General features: G+C 47.2%; 1 protein-coding gene across 1 annotated transcript in view; it reads right to left on the bottom strand.

Annotated features, from left to right (window-relative positions):
- Positions 1-20,810, bottom strand: part of LOC119446636 (uncharacterized) — a 54,858-nt gene that overhangs the window by 13,697 nt on the left and 20,351 nt on the right. The window contains exon 2 of the mRNA XM_037711123.2: positions 13,572-13,799. Within this exon, the coding sequence (XP_037567051.1) occupies positions 13,572-13,744 (173 nt within the window). The 5' untranslated portion in view covers positions 13,745-13,799. The remainder of the gene's footprint in view (positions 1-13,571; positions 13,800-20,810) is intronic.

Below are 20,810 nucleotides of genomic sequence, written 5' to 3'. Positions count from 1 at the left end.
CACGCTGTCCAAGAATGGGATACGTAGCAAAGAAAAGCATTAGTTACGCGGCCACTCTGTTAAGAACGAAAATGTAGCATTAGCTGTAGTTTTGTTCAACATTTTTGTTGAAGTTTTGTTGAACATTTTGTTGAATACGCATATGGAAACGCTAATGCATTCATGCTATAAATCTCCGACATACCGTCAGGTAATCCGTCTAAAGAAAGCAAGTTCTTCAGATGTGATCTCAAGACGCTCATGTAATGAGATTACCGCATAGATCAACATTATTTTTTGTACTTTCACGATTGGCCTCCTTGTCTCATTCGGACGCCTTTCATAAGCGACCGTACGTTTCTTTCTTTGCCTGTATTTCTGTCGCGCTGCTATCGACGCAAATTCAGGCTTTCAACAAACTCAGTGGTTCTGTATGTGACTATCACATGCCGTCAGACACCCCTAGTTCCCGAACGTTGCACTGGATGCCTATATATAGCTGGATGTACTATCAAGCGATCGTCGAGGTCTTCAGTACAACTCTCCATAAGCATATATGCAGTATTAAGGGTCTTTATTTCCTCAACAAAGCCACCAGACTTCGCTTCAGAAGCAAGAAGAGAAGCGATATCGCTTCTCCTCGAGCGATGATGAAGCGGCAGACCCTCACAACAGATGTTTTTTTTTTTTTTTGAAACTACACCCTAAGGACTTCTAAACAAGGCCTACGCGAGATGCAATAAATTCGAGGAATAGGAAATATTCGTTAACATGTTAATTGACTGCACAATACAGACAAACACGAGGATCTCTAAAATAAGAGGGAAGCTGTAGCGATGTGCTTGATTCGAATGAAAAGCTAGGAGGTCAGCCTTCAGCACCAATCCGCTGTGTCTACTCAGCAAGAGGCACAAGCGCGCGAGCATTGCGAGTACAGCCTCACGAGGTAGGCGCCGCACGCAGTGAAAGGGAGGGCGAGTGGACGGCGTGAGTGAGGGGGCAACGCTGAAAAGGAGCGCGGTAGCAAGAACGCGGTAAACGCATAAAACGAAACGAAACAAAGGCGAAGCCCTAGCGCGGCCATTACGGTCGCCAGTGTCGGCTTCTAATTGGCCGCCAGGGGCTGCTGTCCCGCTCGTAATTGGATTGGCGACGACCGCCTGTTGAGGCCTAGCGGCACCGCGTCGTGTGTACGGGCGTCTATTAGGTGTCGTTATGTCGGGGCGTCAATGTTTCAGCCCTCGCTCGCAGTTCCCCGACGGTTTGGGGAAAAGGCACGTGGTCTTTCCTCCGGCTTCACACGCGGGAAGCCCGGACAACGCGTTCTTTCCCTCCTTTTTTCCCCGCTTGTCCGTTGCCGCCGTCGCTTGTTTGTACCCGCGCGCACGCGCTAGGAGCAATCTTGGAGGCGAGATGGAGGGACTGAGAGAGGAGGTCAACGGAAGGCAGGCCATTGGGAAGAGAGGCGCGCCATGCTTCCCGCAGCGGCCGGCGGCCACGTTGTTCGAGCAGCGCTGTTTGAGCGCTCGAGACGTGCAGGCGCCAGGAAGTTGGGGAGCGTAAGGAAAGAGGAGGAGGTCGCGGGGGCGAGAGGCCACCACCGCGGCGGTCGTACGCGCGCATCACCGTCCACTAGCCGCAGGGGCTTCCTTCGTTTACGGTCGCCGCAGCCCATAAAACGACCGGCGACGCTCCGGCCTAGGAAGCGCGCGCTGCACGTGCATGGTGGCCCTATCGGAGCCAGGAGACAGAAGCGTGGGAGGGGGGGGGGGATGCACTGGACGCTGGGACGTATACAGCTAGCGAAGAAATTGCAAAGGCAGCGGTAGACTGCGCACGAGGAGACCGAGAATCTCGAGCTGCGAATATAGCCGCTCGGATGGAGAAGGGAAGTGACGACGTACGGGGGGTACCGAGAGAACGGTTCTCGTTTATATAGAAAAAGAACTGCGCGGATTCACAGAGAGGTCGTGGATGTACCAGAAAGAGAGAGAGAGAGAGTCGTTAAGTAGGAAGCAGGGCCGCGCACGAGGAAGAGAACAAACATGCGCGAGGCGATAAGACGCGGAGACGGCGCATCTTATGCCGAGTTTGTCAACGGCTCCCCACCCTCCTGTTTCCTCTAGCACGTTGTACACGGTGAAAACAAATGGACGAAGCGACGAAGGACGGGACGATCCTATAGTACGGGCTGTAGTGTGAGATATGTTGGAGTGAAATTCTGGGCATCCTTAATCTTCCTTTCCCTCAAGTCTTCCGCGTTTTCTAGTGCCCTCGACAAGCTTTCAGAGAGAGACCCGTGCTCTGTCTCTATTTACGAAAACGTACATACATGCATCTTACGAAACGGTAAAGAAACAAAATAACAGGAGTAAATGCTCCGAGTCAGATGGAAACATCAGTCCGCCCGAGAGCTTTAGAATGATAGGCGCGGTGTCTTTCTAAGCTGTTCAGGGACGCCGAGAGCGGGCAGGGAAAAACACACGCGCGGACCAATATATCGCCGCGCCAAGAAAAGCCCACAAACCCACAGACAGTGATAAGAGAACGAAAAAGAAAGTTTGTGCGGAGTTGACGACCGTGCAGAGGCTGTTGGAAGTGCGATCTTTTTGCATAAATATGCGCCTCCTTTACAAGGCAGCGACGGCATACGACATAAAAATAAAGATATAAGCACTGAAGTGTAAGGAACAGCGAAAGGCGTATGCAAAAAGCTCGCTGAAACTGATCGCGTGCCTACGACGATGCGTGTCTGGCGGCGCCGTCGCGTGCAGCGCCGGTCGGGGGAAAAATACGTTGGGAGAAGGATGAGAAAAACCGTTTTGGGGGCCGAAGCGTGCATACGGGATGAAGCCTCGGGTCGGACCCTGCCCACACTAGGGTCGACTCCACCGCACGACTTGGCTGCGCGACGGAGAAGTGGGCCTTAGGCTGGCGGGTTGGCGCGAAGCGTTTATGAATCGCCGTTTCTCCTTTTATGACCCCTCGATGGCCGGGAAATCAGAGCAGGAGGAAAGTAGGAAAGAAAAAAGAAAGATAAAAAAAAAGAAGAGGGGCGGGTGCCTCAGATGCTTCGCTAAATTGCGACGCTCTTACGCTTAGCTCTTTATATAGTTTAAACACAGTGACTATAGCTTATAACTTTTTAAACTTACATTATTTAGCTCTCCTTTGCGGCCTTTTCACTCTATGGACTTGTGACGGTGTATTGGCCGGAAATCTGGAGTAATGTTGCGTGCAGCGGCTTCGCGAAACTTCGAAGTCAGTCGTGTGAGCAGGGCGACGAGTTTGTTATGCATGAATTCCGCGCGGAACCCTGCACTTGAGGGTGGCCGCTAAAGCATCGCGTAAATCATTAAAGGCTAAGCCGGGGCGCAAGACTTTAAAGTGCATATATTGCCATTGAGACTTCTGCTGAAAGTATGCGCACATGTGATGTTGGCTCGGACACGCTTGTAATGACGGTTCCGTGTTTACTTAAAAGCGCGAAGGCGTTGAGTTAAGCGTTTCGCCTCCGCCTCTGCTTAGATGTACTCTCAGCACAGTTACATCAAAGGTTCTCCAGTACTCGTGCGAACGCTGACGGAAGAAGTTGGACTCGAGACTTCTTTTTCTTTCTTCTATTTACAAGCGCGGACATTCATTGCAGGCCATTGCACGAGCGGCGAAAGAAGGAAATCGTAAAGAGCAAAGTAGGCTGTGAATATTATCCTGCACGCGTCGTTTAGGTGGCTCGTAGAGCGTTTGAAATGCCCAGAACTATAGCTATTGCTGGGCTAATTGGTGAAACATAGCTGTTAGCAGATCATGTGCATGCTCGCGAGAAGTGCACGTGCACATTAACGCACATGCACTGAGAGGGACAGATAGGACAAGGCAACACTATACACCAACAGGCGCCTCCGAACACAAGTGGCGTGCTACGTGCCCGTGCATGCATCCTCAGCCCTTTTGTACCGGCACTCGTCGTATATATATACCGATATAACAAAGGCAGCACGCAACGGCTCGTGCAACACTTCCAGCAAGAAGCGCACGCCTTTCGCCAAACTCCCTGTTGGATATCGCATGCAAATGAACTGTGGCTGCACTGTCAGCAGCCATGCACTCTCGTTTTAGCCTATACGCGCGTGCTCTGTTTTCCGTTAAGTGTTCGAGCACGCGAACGCTCGTCCTGTTCTGCATTAGCGCGCGTGCGCGTGCGTGCTTGCGTGTGTATGTAAACCTGCTAAACCTGTGTTTGTCTTGCGTGTCCACTGTGTTGTGCTGCTGATGCGCATAGGCACAACCCTTGTAAAAACCATGCACGATATTCTGCTGCATCTCAACAGAGTTGAGAAGTCTGTTGAATTCTACTGAAGGCAACAGAAGTATCATAATGAATTACTGTGCGAATGATTACTGTGCGCCCCTATTGTATTAGCTGTCAGCTTGTCAACGCCCGATTGTTTTGTTTTTTTCAATTACTTGATATACGCTCTAGCGCAGATTCTTTTACTGCACAGCAACGTTAACGGGATGTCGCGGTTCCGCTCCCGCTTGTATTCATTAGCTCCATCTGGGCGTCTTGCAAACTTTTTTAGTAATAGCTACCTACGTAAGCGCTTGCTTGTAACGTACGTGACTTGAACCGAATAGTGAAAGATGGATAGGGAAAACATCGCCTGCATTTTTAGCTGATCTAAAAAGATTACGAATCACCTACAGCGATATTATTTATAATGTCACAAGACAGTGAAGGATATATATATATATATATCGGTTGTAGCGAAGAGAGACGCTAGTGGGCCCAGCTCTAGTCTGTATATATATATATATATATATATGAGTAGATACATTTACGCCATGCTTTTACGTTACACATGTGTTAGACAGCCGCGTTTCGCGGTTCCGCGTGCGTAATCAGGCACGTTGAACGAATAATTTGAAGCCAATTATGTCGGTCTACAAGGCCATTCTGAAATGTAGAAACACGAAACTAGACTTTTATGATGATTCACTTCAACTTTCCAACATTAAAATATGCTGTGTTCTTTCAAACCGAAACGTTAACTATTGCAGTTAGGTTATATTAGAAAATGAAGTGCTTTGGTTTTACTTTCAAAATGATATCCGCCTGGGCAGATCATTCATCTGTTGTTGCGAGATTCGAGTAACGTTTGCAGGCTTTTCTTAAAAAGAAAAGTGTTCGAAGTAAACAAAAACAGAAAAAAAGACACTATTCATTGTTTCTGCTTATCTAGTTTCCTTAAAAATTGTAAAAAAAAGGCTGTCAACGAGGATTTGTATACATAAGTTGGTCACATGAATCGCGAGCAGCTCTTTTTGTCATATTATGTTCCTGTGATTTGATATGTTGAATCAGGTACGGAGGCCAAATTGTCGCCCACGTTAAGTGCGCATTGTAAATCTGTTATTTTCGAGTAAGAAATCGTCCATGAAGGAAACCCACCCGCACAGCACAGGCCGAGAATATTTAGTAGTGGGCGTAAATATTCAAGGCGGTAATAAACGGTGGTCGCTACTTTGTAGTTTCCCACACGGCTATATTATCCGAGGACAATAGCAATCAGGAGGTCACCTGCACGCTCTTAAATTACTTAGATGTTTTTTCTTGATAGGTAATATGCAAATTCGTTGCCAGAAGAATTTCTAACGTTAAAAAAAGAAGGAAAGACACGAGAAAAAAAAAGCATGACATTCTGGCAGGATATGCGAGGTTTCTTTCAGGTTTAGCTAGTCTATGAAATTTTTTTTATCATACCCGAAACGGGAAATGCGATAGCGCGAAATGCTCTCACTGTACAGACGCACGAAGGCTGTAGTCATGCATAAAACAGGCCGGGAAGCTTCAGAATCACATATTTTTGCCAACTTTTCCCCCTAGAAAGCACGCGAATCGAGGAACATAGCAGGCGAGAAAGAGAAATAAATAAACAGGCAGGGATAGCGCGGTAGCAGACGGTTAAACTTCCAGACGAAGCGGGTCAAAAGCGGAACAATGAGAAATAAAAGAAAGCTCTACCATAACACAGGCGTCTCGACACGTCCTGGCTCTAAAAAATAAAAAATAAATAATAAAAAACACGCTCCTGAGCTTGAGAATAAATAAGGACGAAACCTCCATCGCCGGTGAAGCGACGTGTAGTACGCGATTCTCCGGCGCCTCCGCTGCAGCTGGTGCCACCCTGCGGGGCCGGCTTCTTCGCACGTCCTCGGCGCACGGCAGGTAAACACCGATCTTTCCCTCTTTTTGTCCCTTTTATCCCGTTTCCATCGCTTCACTCCCGACTTCTCCTTTTGTCGTAGCAAAGCACTCGATGTGCTCCGCGGACCACGATAAATGTTCGATAGAAGAGAAAATGGGATCTCTGCTTTTCGATTCCGATCTCTCTCCCTCTCTCTCTTTTCCGGCGAGCACATAGCGATGTATCTTGTGTCGATAAAACCGTGCATCGTTTTGAAAGCTACGCAGTGTGGGCTTAAGCAATAATCGAATGCCAACTGTAAAGAACCGACGAGTTCTGAGAATGCTTATTGTGCGTAATAGCTACGGCCGCTAGATCAAAACACACATCCCTGTGCGTTTTGATCGAACCGCCGTGGTACTAGCTAGTGTTAATCATTAATCGTTTAAATCGATGACTCACCCAAGCACCTGAACTTCATTCCGTTATTCCCTCGCCGTCGTCTGTTGGTACAACTGCCGTCTGCTTGTGTTGCCTTCGTCTGTTAGCTGTTGTAGAATGTGGTGCCGGAGTGTACAGAATGTTGCATCGCTCAGCGAGACACGTGTAAATGGCGCTTCCGGCTGAACCTGTAGTTTGTTCGTGGTCCAGATTCACATAGTCATGACATTTGGCGGTATGTTTTGCTTAGTGTAGTAAGTCTGAATGCTGTACTGGCCTGTTTCGTTCAGGCCAAACCAGAAGTCGGGAGTCGTCTGCTGTGATACTGGACCGACACCTAACAAAGAACTATATTTCTTAACCGGAAGCAATACTGGCACCACCTGTCCTGAGAAGGCAAGATGCCCGCCACGTATACGACAGCATACAGAGCCGTTTCGTCTTACTAGAAGCAGGTGGCGCTACCATTCATTCCGCTGAGAAAAATCTGGGCCCGAATTCACAAAACATTGTTACGCTAGAATTTTTCGTAAGAAAGAATTTTAGTCAATCCGGATGCCAGACATATCATTAGTGAAGGCCGCGAGCCAATGGCAAAGCGAACTTACGAAAGAAAAGCTTTGTGAAACGAAAGAAAAGCTTTGTGAATCTGTCCCCTGCTTATTACATCGGTTGTAGACCCTAGCTGCTCGCATGCAGCGCGCTTTTTACTTCCGACAAACTTTTTTCCTACTTCCTCGTTTCTCGCATTACGTAGTTTGAAGAGCCGTCCCTTTGAAAACAAAACATTTGTCCAATCAATCAATTATTCACACGAGTGAAAATGCTGCGCCGTCCTTCCTCCGCTTTTCATCGGTCTTTGATTTTCTTCGCTTCTTTCATGTGCACTCATGCGCCCAACTCCGTACTCTGTTGCTTTCTCTATTTACTCATTTTCTTCATTTGCGGCATCGTCGCAGGCGACGCGCGGTTATGATTCATTCCAGACAAAACAAATCAGTGCTGTGCATAAACGGGCTTTTAAGCGAAACACCGGCCGCTAAATTCCACATCTGTTGGAAGTTGAAAGATCGACCGAGATAGTGATTTGCACCAGGAGAACCTTTTCAGCGTACAGAGCACGGCGTGCCTCTTCCAACTGGCTCGTTCGGTCTAGCTTCTACAATGCTGCATGGTATAGTAAGAAAAGGTGTAGGGCCATTTGACGGGGTTTAGGGGGGAGGCATGGTGATCGAGAGGCAGGTGCTCGGCTCAGCGCAATAAAAAAAAGAGGGGGGGGGGGGGGGTTGACTACGAGAAAATGTCTCGAGGCTCGGTAGGGGCCAGGGCGCAGGCCCGGTGTTGGTATACCTGGCAACGGCGACATCCCTACGTGCAGTTGCATTTTTTCTCGGGCTCTCCAGCGCCGGAGAGAGCCCATGCACGTGCCCTGCGGTCTTGTGTGCACAGTTCCTTGCCCCTCCGGTTGCTCTCTCTCTTTCTCTCTCTGTTTTTCTTTTTCTTTCTTTCTTGCTTTCTTTCTTTTTATATTGAACAGCGCCCAGAACAGTGCGTCCGTAGCATACGCACGCGCCAACATGAAGCTCCGAAGAGTGCGTTCATTTCGGCCCGGGGCGCACAAGACCCTTCGTTTGGAGGCTGAATTGCCTCCCCGCTACGCGAACAGAAAAGCACGGAACGCCGTCAAGCCACTTTCATGATTTGTTTTGTTTTTACCACTGTATTTTTTTTTCGAATCGCCAGCGGAGCAGCAGACGACGACATAGCAGCAGACGGCACACGGTCGTGTGGTGAAAAGCACTTGCTGTGGTTGCGCGTCCATTGTTATTGCTGTCTTCTGCACGCCGTTACGCCTCTTGGCAGACGAAAAAAAAAACAAACAAACAAACAAACGAAGCAATAAAGACTTTCAGGAGGCAACGTACGCTTCGTGCTTGGATCCACCTATAGCTTTTTGGTTTCCATTCAGCCTCTTCCGCAGTTCCCGTCCTCAGAACTTTCCTCCCAGCACCCCCCCCCCCCCCCCTTTTTTTTTTTTTTTTTTTTTCAGTTGTCCCGATCACCGTCTTCGCTACAGCAGCTCCACTTTGGAAAGGAGAAATCGTGCGCGGTAGCTATCAAAATGATAATAATAAAAAGGCAAAGTGGACTGAAAACCTTTCGGTGCTTCGAGAGAAGAGGCGACGCCTGAAGCAACAAGCTTTTGGCGTAATACTGTTACGGATGTTATCATTTCATTCGACTTCATGCGCACGCTCCGCGAATACACGTATAAAGAACCGCATCGATTTACCGCGTTCCTTGAGCGCTTAACGTCGACCGGAGCAAATATTAAGCCCGTAACTTTGCGCAATAACGGCCGTGTTCAAATAGCAGAGCGCTTTATTCTACGCGCAATATAGTGGATGGCGTGGTAGCTGAAATTTCTTTTTCTCATCGGCCGCGGTGTACAAAGGGGGACGGGATAAACCGGAAAAGCTGCCGAACAACCGATGGCAAAACTTTAAAAGAGACACTGATGAGAAAATTGAGATGTGTTGTCGAATTACGCTTCTGCAATACCACAACGTACGGCTGATTGCGAGGGCCCAGGACGCGGCCCGAGCTCAAGGCATTCTGGAATGAGGACGCCTCTCCAAAGCTGCATTTACATATTGCATTTACATATCTACATTGAGTCGTCCTTCGCGTAACAATATTAAAGATGTTTATTCTCTCTCTCTCTCTCCCTGTAATACCAAAGAAATGCGGTATCTCAAATTCCAAAGGCGGTACCGAAGATAAGACGATCTGGGCTGTGGGCAGCGATAAGGAGGCCTCTGCACAGGGATGGTAAGTGATGCCATCCCTGTGGAATAATTGTAGAGATGTGGGAATATTAAAACATTTCGGGTAGCGAATCGAATAGTCACTATTCGTAAATACGAATATTTTTCGAATAGTTTTCGAATATTTCAGAACGTCAAGTGTGCGCAATCGAACATAAAACACACGAGAAATTACGTATAGTGGCTACGTCGGTCAGAGAGCCAAATTTTGCCGGCTGTACAGCGATCATTCACACACTCTGTAGAGAGTACTGTGTATGCACACAAACTGATTATTTGTTCCTAATACTCCAGTTGTGCTTTTGGTAAGGAGCGCTTCATAACGTGTAATGTAATGACACGTGAACGTCGTTTTTATATTAATTGTGAATACAACTGTTCATTATTCGGAGACTGTTCGAAACGTATTCGTTATGCGATTCGCTTATTCCCTTCTGACACTGTTCAATTAGTGTTCGATTCGGTCTCAAAAATCAATATTCGCACACCCTTCATAATATAGTTTTGTCCAATTAAGAACAAATCGCCATTGCTCTCACTATGACCGTGACAAAAAAGGTGTCGAGTGATCAATCAAGATCATTGCTTTTATAATTTCTTGAAGTGCGAAAATCGGAGCGAGTATTACAGTCGAGGGCCGACTGCATTTCACATTTCTGTCCGTGAAAATTGGAGTGCCCGCTAGAAGCGAGTAAACACAGCAGCACGCGACAACAGCGCAGTTGACAACAGTTGGCAACACGCGGGCAGTGCATACGTGCACGCGGAATTGTCGGCGCCTGTCGGCTTGTTTGCACGCGCGCCAATTTCCTCTCGGTGAGGGTCCTCTCGCCACGCTTTGCTTACTTACACGCTCATTCGGGCTTTACCTTTTTTTTTTTTTATCAAGCACGGTCCCTGTACTCCTTTGCAAACAGACAGGGGTCATTGAAGACGGTTGTTCAGCGACGCATTTTCTACAGGAGGGGCCCGTCGATCATTCGATGAAACGGCCACGTAAGCCCCCAGGTCCCGTCAAGCTATCTGCGACAGCTTTTTGCCTGGGGGACCTCTAACTTGTGTGTTGTAAATAAAGTGGATTCTATTTCTGGTATTCCTTTGCCACAATACAAGCTTGAAAAGCTTCGTCTGATCACCTGAAGCGCTGCAGAACTCTATTATTTATAATTTCGCAGAAACCTGTTAATTACTTGCGGCGGAAATGAACGACAAAGTTTTTTCTTTAATATCGTGCGGAAACAGTGGCAGCGCAGGTATATGTCACTGCGACGTCATGGATTTCGAAGCAATTTTCTAGTATTTTTTAATGAAATTAAATTCTGGGTTTTTTTGTGCCAAAACATTGATCTGATGTTGAGTTGTGCCGTAGAAAGGGGGGAGGGGGGGGGAGAGGGGCGACGACTCCGAATTAATTTTGCCCACCTGGGGTTCTTTAACGTGCACCCAATGCTCGGTACACGGGTGTTCTTGCATTTCGCCCCCAACGAAATACAGCCGCCGCGGCCGGGATTTGATCCCGCGCATTCGGGCTTGTAAGCTTAGGTGATTCCTTGGTTCGTTCTGAAGGCGATGTATAGTCCTTCTTGTCCGATAAACACTCAACTGGACAAGAGTTGACAACGCTGTCAAAGTGCATGACGTCAATAAGGGTTGGTGCGGGCATTTCAGGAAGTAGTAGTTAGTCACGTGTAGTCTTTTCTGCGTCTTCTCTGGATTAGCCTCATATCACGGTACGAGTGACCACTTTGCTATTGCAGAGGCGTAATTTACTACAGTCAAACCTTGTTGTTAGACGCGATACAACGAAATAATGGATATAACAAAGTAACTAGAAGTCTTGCTGAAATCCCCATAGAGATTCATAGGGCAGTACATGCAATAATGGATATAACGAAGTAATTCTGGCGACCCCATTCGACTTCGTTATAACGAGGTTTTACTAGCCGTTGTGGCGCTGTGAAAGTTCTCGAAACTCGATAAATTAACTCACGAACACAATGTGCGGCTTAGTTACCAATAAGCAATTAGCTAGACCCAATCAGACGCCATCACATCTCATGACGTCAGAGTGAACTGGTGCGGAAATTTTAAGGTGGTCTCGCCACCCGTCTTCCGCGTTTCTTCTGGCGTGTCGAGGCAGGTCGAGTGGAATTTTGGTATCGTACAAGGGTAATTTACTAACATGAATCGAGTCATCTTTTCGATTGTGTCTCTGTAATATAATATTCATCTTCGGTGTTCCTTTATCCCTGTAATGCTCTACGCATGATTTTTTATACGTTGAATTTTATACCTAAAAATTCTGATTTGAACGCCGGAAACTTAACCCAAAGCCCATAGCATAGTGTTTTGAATACGCTGTAGGGAGCTTTCAATATTGTATAGCTGAACAAACCAATTACTAATTAATTACTGTACTATAATTAATTAGCTCAAAAAACGTTTCACTCTTTTTCGTACGAATGTGCACTCTCGATCATCAGACATAAGCATGAACGAGTCGTTCTGATTTTCTTTGATGTGGCACGGTATTTCGGATTTGTGGGGCATGTACTGGTCCAACACCAACAGCAACAGCAGCAGATAACGTTCTTAACGCGAGAGCGTTAAGGGCAGAAAACCTGGGGTCGGTATCCGCCGCTAGCGGCGTTGTCCATCACAAAAAATAAAAAATAAAAAAATAATAATAATCCCGAACCACAACCACGCAGGCCCTCGGCGTGGTGCATAGGTGTTACTGAACTGATTGAACTTGTCAAAGTAAAATGCGTTCGAAAATTCGTAAAGTGAGACTTACACTCAACCTGCAGACATGATAGCGTCGGATTGTAATTTGAGTATACGAGAAAACGTAATTCTGTTAAGTGGAAACTGAAACACAAACCCCTTTTTCCTTGCTTACGGGCTTATGAAACATTGATGAGTCACTGCTTGTAGCCTCTGCCTTACGAGGGTATGAGCCATTGTTCAGCCCTGCACAGTCGCTATCGCATTCCACTCTTAAAGGCAAAGCTTAAGCGTCCTCCAAGTTTTAACGCGATAGCGTTAAGGGCCCCGTGTCGCAGAAAATACGGTGTCGGCGTCCGTGTCGGCTTCGGCGACAAGCGTTAACCATCGGCGACTGGCGGAAACAATCATGCCGAACCACATCACCCCAAACCACCCCGACCCCGGCCCATCGCGTGGCACAAGGCGTTAGTGAACAAAAATTGATTTTCTCAAAGTAAAATCCGTCAGAAAATTCGTAAAGTACGACTTAACCACAACCTACAGACGTGATAGCGTCGGATTGTAATTTGAATATACGAGTAAAAAGTTGTCGCAGTTTCACCTGAAAGGTGAAGCATCAATTGCGATAGCAAATTTGAAGACAGCTATACGGAGTAATGATAGCAGCTTTATCAGCTGTATAAACTTGGACATGCAGCAGCACCGGCAACACACAGAACTGTTGTCGACGCCGTCGGCGTTTTGCCCGCGTTCGCTCAAAATGCTTGCGGCGTTGGTGACTGTTGCCGGAGCCTCTGATATAAATAGGCACTTGGTGCCGCAGCTAAACGTCGCCTCCCTTCCCTCCCCCTCCCCCGCACGGCGTTTCGTGCGTCGGAAGAAGGCACGTTTGAGAGACGCCTACTTCTGCAGCCCTTAAGGGAGCACAGAGCAGAACGCGCGTTTGTTCTCCGCCGTGCGTTCACTCCCCGTGAAAGCACGCGTCCCTCGCGCCCTTTCACTCGCACATACAGCGTTCGGCGCGCGGCGACATTGGCGCTGAGCCGTGCTCCCTCAAGGGCTGCAGAAGATAGCGCCAACCTTTCCCTTTCCCTCAAGAACCACTTACCGGCGACGATTTCATCTCCATTGACGTCATACGGAACCTCACGGCGACGGCGACGGCGACGGCGACGCCGACGGCAGAAATCTGCTTTTGAGTGTCCATATAATTGCTATCGCAATAAAAAGCCTGATAAGCAGCCAGGGATCTTCGAATGCTGTCGCGGTCCACTCTTAAAGGCGAAGCTTAAGCGTCCTTCGGTTCTGACGGTGTTTCGCTGTACTTTGGTTCTAGGCAACATTGAGGGGAACGTTGAAAACCGAGCCTTTCCAGGTTTTTTTCCACTGCGCGCCCCCCACTCACCCTTTTCCTTCGTGGTGCTTGGCGTCGTGGCGGCGCTCCTTGTGGTGGTGCTTCTTGGTGCCGTGCTGCTCGACGCCGCCTTCGCCGCCGTGCTGCGGCCGCTTGGCGCTGCTCGCGTGAAGCACCGCCACCAGCACCACGGCCACCAGGAGGAGGAGCACGCAGACGCGCATCTTCGCCACTCTCACGCTCTCTCACGCCAAGTGGGAATGTTCACACCGCAGTCACCTGCGCACGCACGGAGCATCATTCGTTAGTGTGTGTGTGTGTGTACACATACAGTGAGGGTGGAGAAACAGAAACACTATTCAGAACGGATGATCGTGAAAATAATCGTTACGAAAGCATTACAAAAGAAGTCGCAGTTTCGCCCGAAAGGCGAAGCATCGATTGGGATAGCAAATTAGTAGACGGCTATACAAAGTAAGGATAGTAGTTGTATCGGCCGTATAAACTTGTAAACGTTCGCTTACTAATGAAATAACAAGCATGCAGTCACGCGCACACAAACAAACATGAACACATCTCGCTCGATGACCGCGGAAACTCGCTGTCCAAACGCTGGAGCGAGGAAGCGCGGCAGCAGCAGCGAGCGAATTGACCTTCGTGCGGCCTCTCGCTTCAACGTGAACTCCCTCCCTCCGCTCCCCCCCGGTGCCTTGCGCGCGACGGAAGACTGCGCGCTTTCTCCTCACTTTCCTCCCTTGCGCGCGCGAGAGTGAGCCGCCATCGTCGACTCACCCTCGCAAGCTTTAACTCGCACATACAGCATACGGCGCGCGGCGATGTTATCCTCCTTGGACTTTATACGGAACATCACGGCGATGGCAGAAATGCGCCTGGAGTGTCCATTTAATAGCTATCGCAATAATGCTGCCCGCCGAGCCACACACACACACACACACACACACACACACACACACACACACACACACACACACACACACACACACAGGGACCACTAGTTGCGACAACAAAGGGTATATATATACCCTTGTTTGTCCCACAACATCTATATCTCTATATTATATATAATATATATATATATAATATATTATCTATATATATATATATACCTTCGCTAGGGTGACAAACAATGAACAAAGTGCCTCGAAGCGGTCAGGCGCGCAGCAATTCTGCGTGTATTCGCGGGCTTCTTTCACATTCGAAAAAACGCATTTATGTACCACGTATTGAGCAACAGAGAAGTGTTTCATGTTGCTCTACAATTTTCTCATTGACACTTTGGTAATTAGGACAGTAGTTCTCCACTGTACTGGAAACAATGCGCACTAGGTTTCCTTCGCGTAAACGCCGTTCCTCTTTTTAAAATCGTGCTGCGTGGATGCTGGGAAAACCCTGTATAACAGACAAAGAAAGAGACAAGAAAGAATCGTTACAATTTAGGAACTCAAAAACAAATTGCGAACTTTCATAAGCTTCACGAAATAGAAGCACGCAGTGGAAGTCAGATTGTTGCCCCGTCTCCAGCAGATCCGACTGAGCAGAGCGTGACGGTGCGTCCTCCCCTTGGCTTCGTCGTTTTTGCAGCCAAACGCACTGCGCGTCTCTAGAGACCTTCTACCCCCCCCCCCCCCCCCCCCTACAATGCGTGGGTTACAATATTGGAGGATTAGAATATTTAAGTCCCTGTTTTGCGTGTTCTCTGGTTAAACACAGCGTAACCAGATGTCGCTACCAGCGTTTTCGCTGCCACGCAATCTCTCCGGGAACCCGGTATCCGCAAACGTCAAGAACTTTAAGGACAAACTAAAACTCTATATTGCGTTCCACACGTAAAGTGTTACGTTTACTCGCTAGCAGGTTCTCCAGAAGGCAGTATATGTATACCGATGACAACTTGTTGTAACTTCATGTCATGGATAATATACGTTCGTAGACACGTTTCCGGCATCGTTCTTGTGTCTCAAACAACCAAGTAACGTCACATAAACAGCTATTCGCTCTTAAAAAAAGTGAAGAAAAAGAAGACGAAAAAAAAAAATTGCGGTGGATTGGGCGCCAAGGAAACTGGCTAAGTCAAATGCAGCGTCTCGGAGGAGAATTTTGCGCACCAGGCCCATTCGCTGAAGTTTCATTCGCTGACTCGCTTCCTCTGAGCTTCTCAGCAAAAATAACGTATGCAGTGGCGTGCGGCGGGATCGCGTTCACACGTTCCAACTACGCACAGCGCTTTTCGCGTTTTTCTTTTAGGCGAGGAGTGCAGACTCCTCCTCAATTGTTCAGACTTCGCACCTCATGACTAAAGCTGACAAAGAACCAGACCACGTGCATAAAAGGGGAGATGAAGGAAATACCACAAAGTAAAAAAAAATGGCATTAAAGAAAGCAAATGAAGGCAAAGAAAGAAAGAAAAAAAAGACAATGTGAGCTGGAAAAGGTGAGGCGAATTCACGTCCTTCAGCACATCCTTTCTTTTTTGGGTGAGTGCTGTGTGCTTAAATATATGTTTTTCATTTCTTCTTTAATATATTCTCTTCCGCATCCTCGAATACGCGACGGATAAAAAGGAGGCAACGAGAGAAAAACGGGAAGCGGTGTAAAGGAGAAGCCACCCCCTTATTATACGTTCACGGCACTTCGCACTCGCGAGTTTAGCCCAACGCCCGACGCCAAGCTGATCTGTAGTAGGCCTCGCTTCTTGTGAAGAGAGAGAGAGTGAGAGAGAGATAGAAGAGAGGAAAGGCAGGGACGTTAACCAGGGCTTTTTGTGAAGGAAGCAAAAAAAAAAAAAAAAAAAAAACAAGAGCGTTCACCCTTACCGGTTCCTGGGAATCCATCCGCATACAGCGACGAAATATCACGCTCCTTTGCGTGCTCCCGAGCTCTCTGTATATACGTGTTTCACCTAACGGCAGCAGGTCATTGTGACGCAGTCTACCAGCGGGGAAAAAAAAAAAAGAAAAGAAAAGAGAGAAGAAGAGAGAGATAGAGAGAGAAAAAAAACCAACTCAAGTTCTGCTGGTCGAGGCTATATAGTAATTCCAGAACCACAGAAATATAAATACATAAATAATAAAAACAACTATGCAGATGCAACGCATATCTTGGAATGCATAAAAAAGAGAAGCTTTCGTGAAGCGGTCAATTAAGCGCTACATAGCCACTCTCTTCCGCGCCGCGTATTGCAGAATATAAATTACGTGCCTGTTCGACAAGACGACCATACGCGGAGACCCACGCGACTGCGGATTATTCTGCCCCCTGGAATCGGCCCACTTTATATCGTCCCACAAACACCGGGATCGGCCCACTTCGCAACAAACCGTTTTCCCAAATTTGCAAGTGCGCTTCTCTGCATTACTTATTCGCCCTACTGATGAAGCTGCGTATCGGTCGTGATTCAAACGAAAGCAAAGTACCAGCTGCATAATGCTTGTCTCCTGCGCACACTTTCGTCATGAGAATCAAGCCTACATTTTCCATCTAATAAAATAAGCAAGCTGTTCTCGTATATGTGCGGACTGCAAATAATAATAATAATAATGACTCTATTGCAATTAGCTGAGCAAGCTAGCCTCACGGGAAGGCTGGCTTTACAATTATTAAAAGGGTCTACTGCACTTTCACCGTGGCTGCTTCGCTCCCACCATGACGAAGCGTGGAAAGAGGCAAAGAAGCTTGCGCGCTGCATATATTTAACTCTTCTGCCCCCTGAACAGCGATACGCATCGCTTATACCTCTGATCACGAACTGCTGAAGCGTATGTCGCTAGAACCAGTGCAGTGCTGTGCGAGCCGAGCCCGAAAGCACTGCTAGGTGTTTTTCCAAGTCCACAGGCAACTTTGTGAATATCTCCACTGTGTATGTGAGCGTCTGTGATTGTATGTGCTGTCTGTGTGTTCATTTGATCGCTGTGTATGCCCTAATTGTCACGCAGAACCTCGAGTAGTATGCCAGGCGATCAGCCAGGCTAACATCACCGGCATATCATTAAAGTTCGTATATCTTCTTTAAAGTCTCCATGTGCTCGCAATAAGTGGGAGGAACACTAAATACTACGCTGGTTCTGAAAGTAAACAGCACAAGAAACAGGACAAAGCTCGAAACACAACAAGAAGTATTGTGCTTTGTCCCGTTTTTAGCGCGCTGTTTGCTTCCAAAACATGTACCAACCAGCTTACCGAGTCGCGTTAATGGATACGTGGGCTGGACGGCTGGTCATCATCTGTACTGTATTGCGAAACACTGCTTCCACGGCAAATGTGAATTAATGGCCTGTTAAGGCATGACGCTTTTATTTTTATTGGATCGCTGTGCAAGTCGCAAAAACTAATAAATATTGAAACGTTGAATTACAGGTTTTGTGCACAGGCTTCGCAGAAATCGGGCCTCTTCGCAAATCGCGTCTCCTGTGAGCTTTCGTGGCTGACTGTGTGTGTGTCTGTTTGTGTACGTGCGTATTAAATGCGTTATTTAGATTTTTCCTAAATTACTTTATTTGGATTAACCCCGTCTTAAACCATTTGGTATGTACCACTGGGAGGGTGCCCATTCTTGGATAATGCCCCACAACTGGTGTTTGCCGCTTTGCCACAAGGGGCAAAGCATTCTTAAATGAATTTACATATCTGCCGTAATTTGTGCGTACATATCTGGTCACCATTCTTTCCTCCATAGACACCATAGATCGTCCTCGTCCTCACCACATCGCTGCACTCTGCATCCCGCTCGCATCCTGCATCCCACTCTCATGCTGGGATGCATCCTTACACTCTGCATCCCAGCCTAACGATTTGGTGTTTGCCATTTCAGCATAGCTTGTGAATTACCGGCATAGCGCACAAGCGCAATCATTGCATGGAATCATTGCTGCGACCTGTGCTGTGCGTAAACGTAAACACCGTATAAGGTTGCGCGTTGCATATGGTGAAAATAAACGGCGCTTTTATACGCATCGCATTAAGTTGTATAACATCCATTTATAAGCTTCACTAAAGCTTCATTCCTCGTAGTTTCAAACTTGTGCTTTAGATTTGCACAGTCTTTTTTTTTTTTTTTCCTCCCCGAGCAGTTGCAACGGCGCTGCACAGAATTAACGAGGGAAGAGGGGGAGAACGACGACGATCAAACGCTTCTCAGCGCGCGCGAGTTTGCGGAAGTGTTTGCCGATGAGGCGATGGGAGCACTTTCATGGGCGGCCATTGCTGGAATGGGGGTGGGTTGAGGAAGCAGGGGTTGTTAGTGAGCGGGGTGGACTGCCAAAAAAGAGAGACGGCAATCATGCAAGGGCTTGAAGAACGGACAGCGCCGGGCAGCGCTTTACGCGTTCGCGGCGAAGGAGGCCGGAAGCGATTATTATACACTTGAGGATTGAGGGCTTCGTCGTGGCTCGTGGCGGCTATAGCCAGAAGTTAAGCAAGAAATGGGGCTATAGAGTGTCAATATTACTTAAAGCAGCTGCATCGAAGATTACAACACGAAGAACAGTGACAGAAACAATTGCATGGAAAAGAACAGAGCGCGTCTATATAGCAAATGTTTATTTTTCCACGCGTTATCGCGTTTATGCTGCAGTAAAAAGAAGAAAAGAGAAAGAAGAGCTACAGCAAGGCTAAGTGCTGGGCGAGTTGTTACATTGTCAACTGAGATGTAATTAGCGAAAGAAACGCATACACAAGAAACAAGCTTAAAGTGGAAACAACAACAAGCAGAAACAGGAAACAGGACCAACATCGTCCCGTGCACTGCTGGTTTCTTGTGTATGCTTTTCCTTCGCTGGTATCAGCTTAGCCGGCCTCCCCTACACCACAGAAGAAAACTTGGCATAGGCATAAGGCAAGATGTATGCACTGAAAGATAAGCAGGGTAATATCATCAGCAATTTTGATGACATAGTAAAAGCAGCGGAAGAATTCTATACTGACCTGTACAGTGCCCAAAACAGCCAAGCTACTTTCATTCGAAGTAGTGAAGAACAGAACACAGAGGCTCCTTCTATAACTAGCGATGAAGTTAGAGGGCCTCGCAAGACATGACCAGGGGAAAAGCTGCTGGCGAAGATAGAATAACAGTCGATTTAATCAAAGATGGAGGAGATATCATGCTTGAAAAGCTTGCGGCCCTTTAGCGCAATGCTGCACGACTTCAAGTGTACCAGAGAGCTGGAAGAACACCAGCATTATACTAATCCATAAGGAGGGAGACGTTAAAGAATTGAAGAATTATAGACCCATTAGCTTGCTTTCAGTACTGTATAAAATATTCACCAAGATAATTTCCAATAGAATCAGGGCAACACTTGAATTCAGTCTAACAAGAGAACAGGCTGGCTTCAGGAAGGGATATATTCTACGATGGATCATATCCATGTCATCAATCAGGTAATCGATAAATCTGCGGAGTACAGTCAACCTCTCTATATGGCTTTCATAGATTATGAAAAGGCATTTGATTCAGTAGAGATACCAGCAGTCAAGTACTCAAGTGGCATTGCGTAATAAAGGAGTACAGGAGGCATACGTGAATATCTTGGCAAATATCTACAAGGATTCCACAGCTACCTTGGTTCTCCACAAGATAAGTAGAAAGTTACCTATCAAGAAAGGGGTCAAGCAAGGAGACACAATCTCTGGAATGCTATTCACTGCATGCTTAGAAGAAGTACTCAAGCTCTTAGACTGGGAAGGCTTAGGAGTGAGGATCAATGGCGAATATCCCAGCAACCTTCGGTTTGCTGATGACATTGTCCTATTCAGCAACGATGGGGACTAATTACAACAAATGATTGAGGACATTAACCGAGAAAGTGTAAGAGCGGGGTTGAAGATTAATATGCAGAAGACAAAGATAATGTTCAATAGCCTCGCAAGGGAACAAAAATTCAAGTTCGCCAGTCATCCTCTAGAGTCTGTAAAGGAGCCCGTTTATCTAGGTCAATTACTCACAGGGGACCCTGATCATGAGAAGAAAATTTACAGAAGAATAAAATTGGGTTGGAGTGCATACGGTAGGCATTACCAAATCCTGACTGGGAGCTTACCACTGTCGTTCAAAAGAAAAGTGTACAACCATTGCATTCTACCGGTGCTAACATATGGGGCAGAAACTTGGAGGTTAACAAAGAATCTCGAGAACAAGTTAAGGACCGCACAAATAGCTAGGGCAAGAAATATGTTAGGCCTAACGTTAAGATACAGGAAGAGAGCGGTGTGTATCAGAGAGCAAACGGGGCTAGCCGATATTCTAGTTGACATTAAGAGGGGGAAATGGAGCTG

This window comes from Dermacentor silvarum, chromosome 3, assembly GCF_013339745.2.
Source record: "Dermacentor silvarum isolate Dsil-2018 chromosome 3, BIME_Dsil_1.4, whole genome shotgun sequence".
Classification (NCBI taxonomy): domain Eukaryota; kingdom Metazoa; phylum Arthropoda; class Arachnida; order Ixodida; family Ixodidae; genus Dermacentor; species Dermacentor silvarum.
This window is presented reverse-complemented; position numbering and strand designations above follow the sequence as displayed.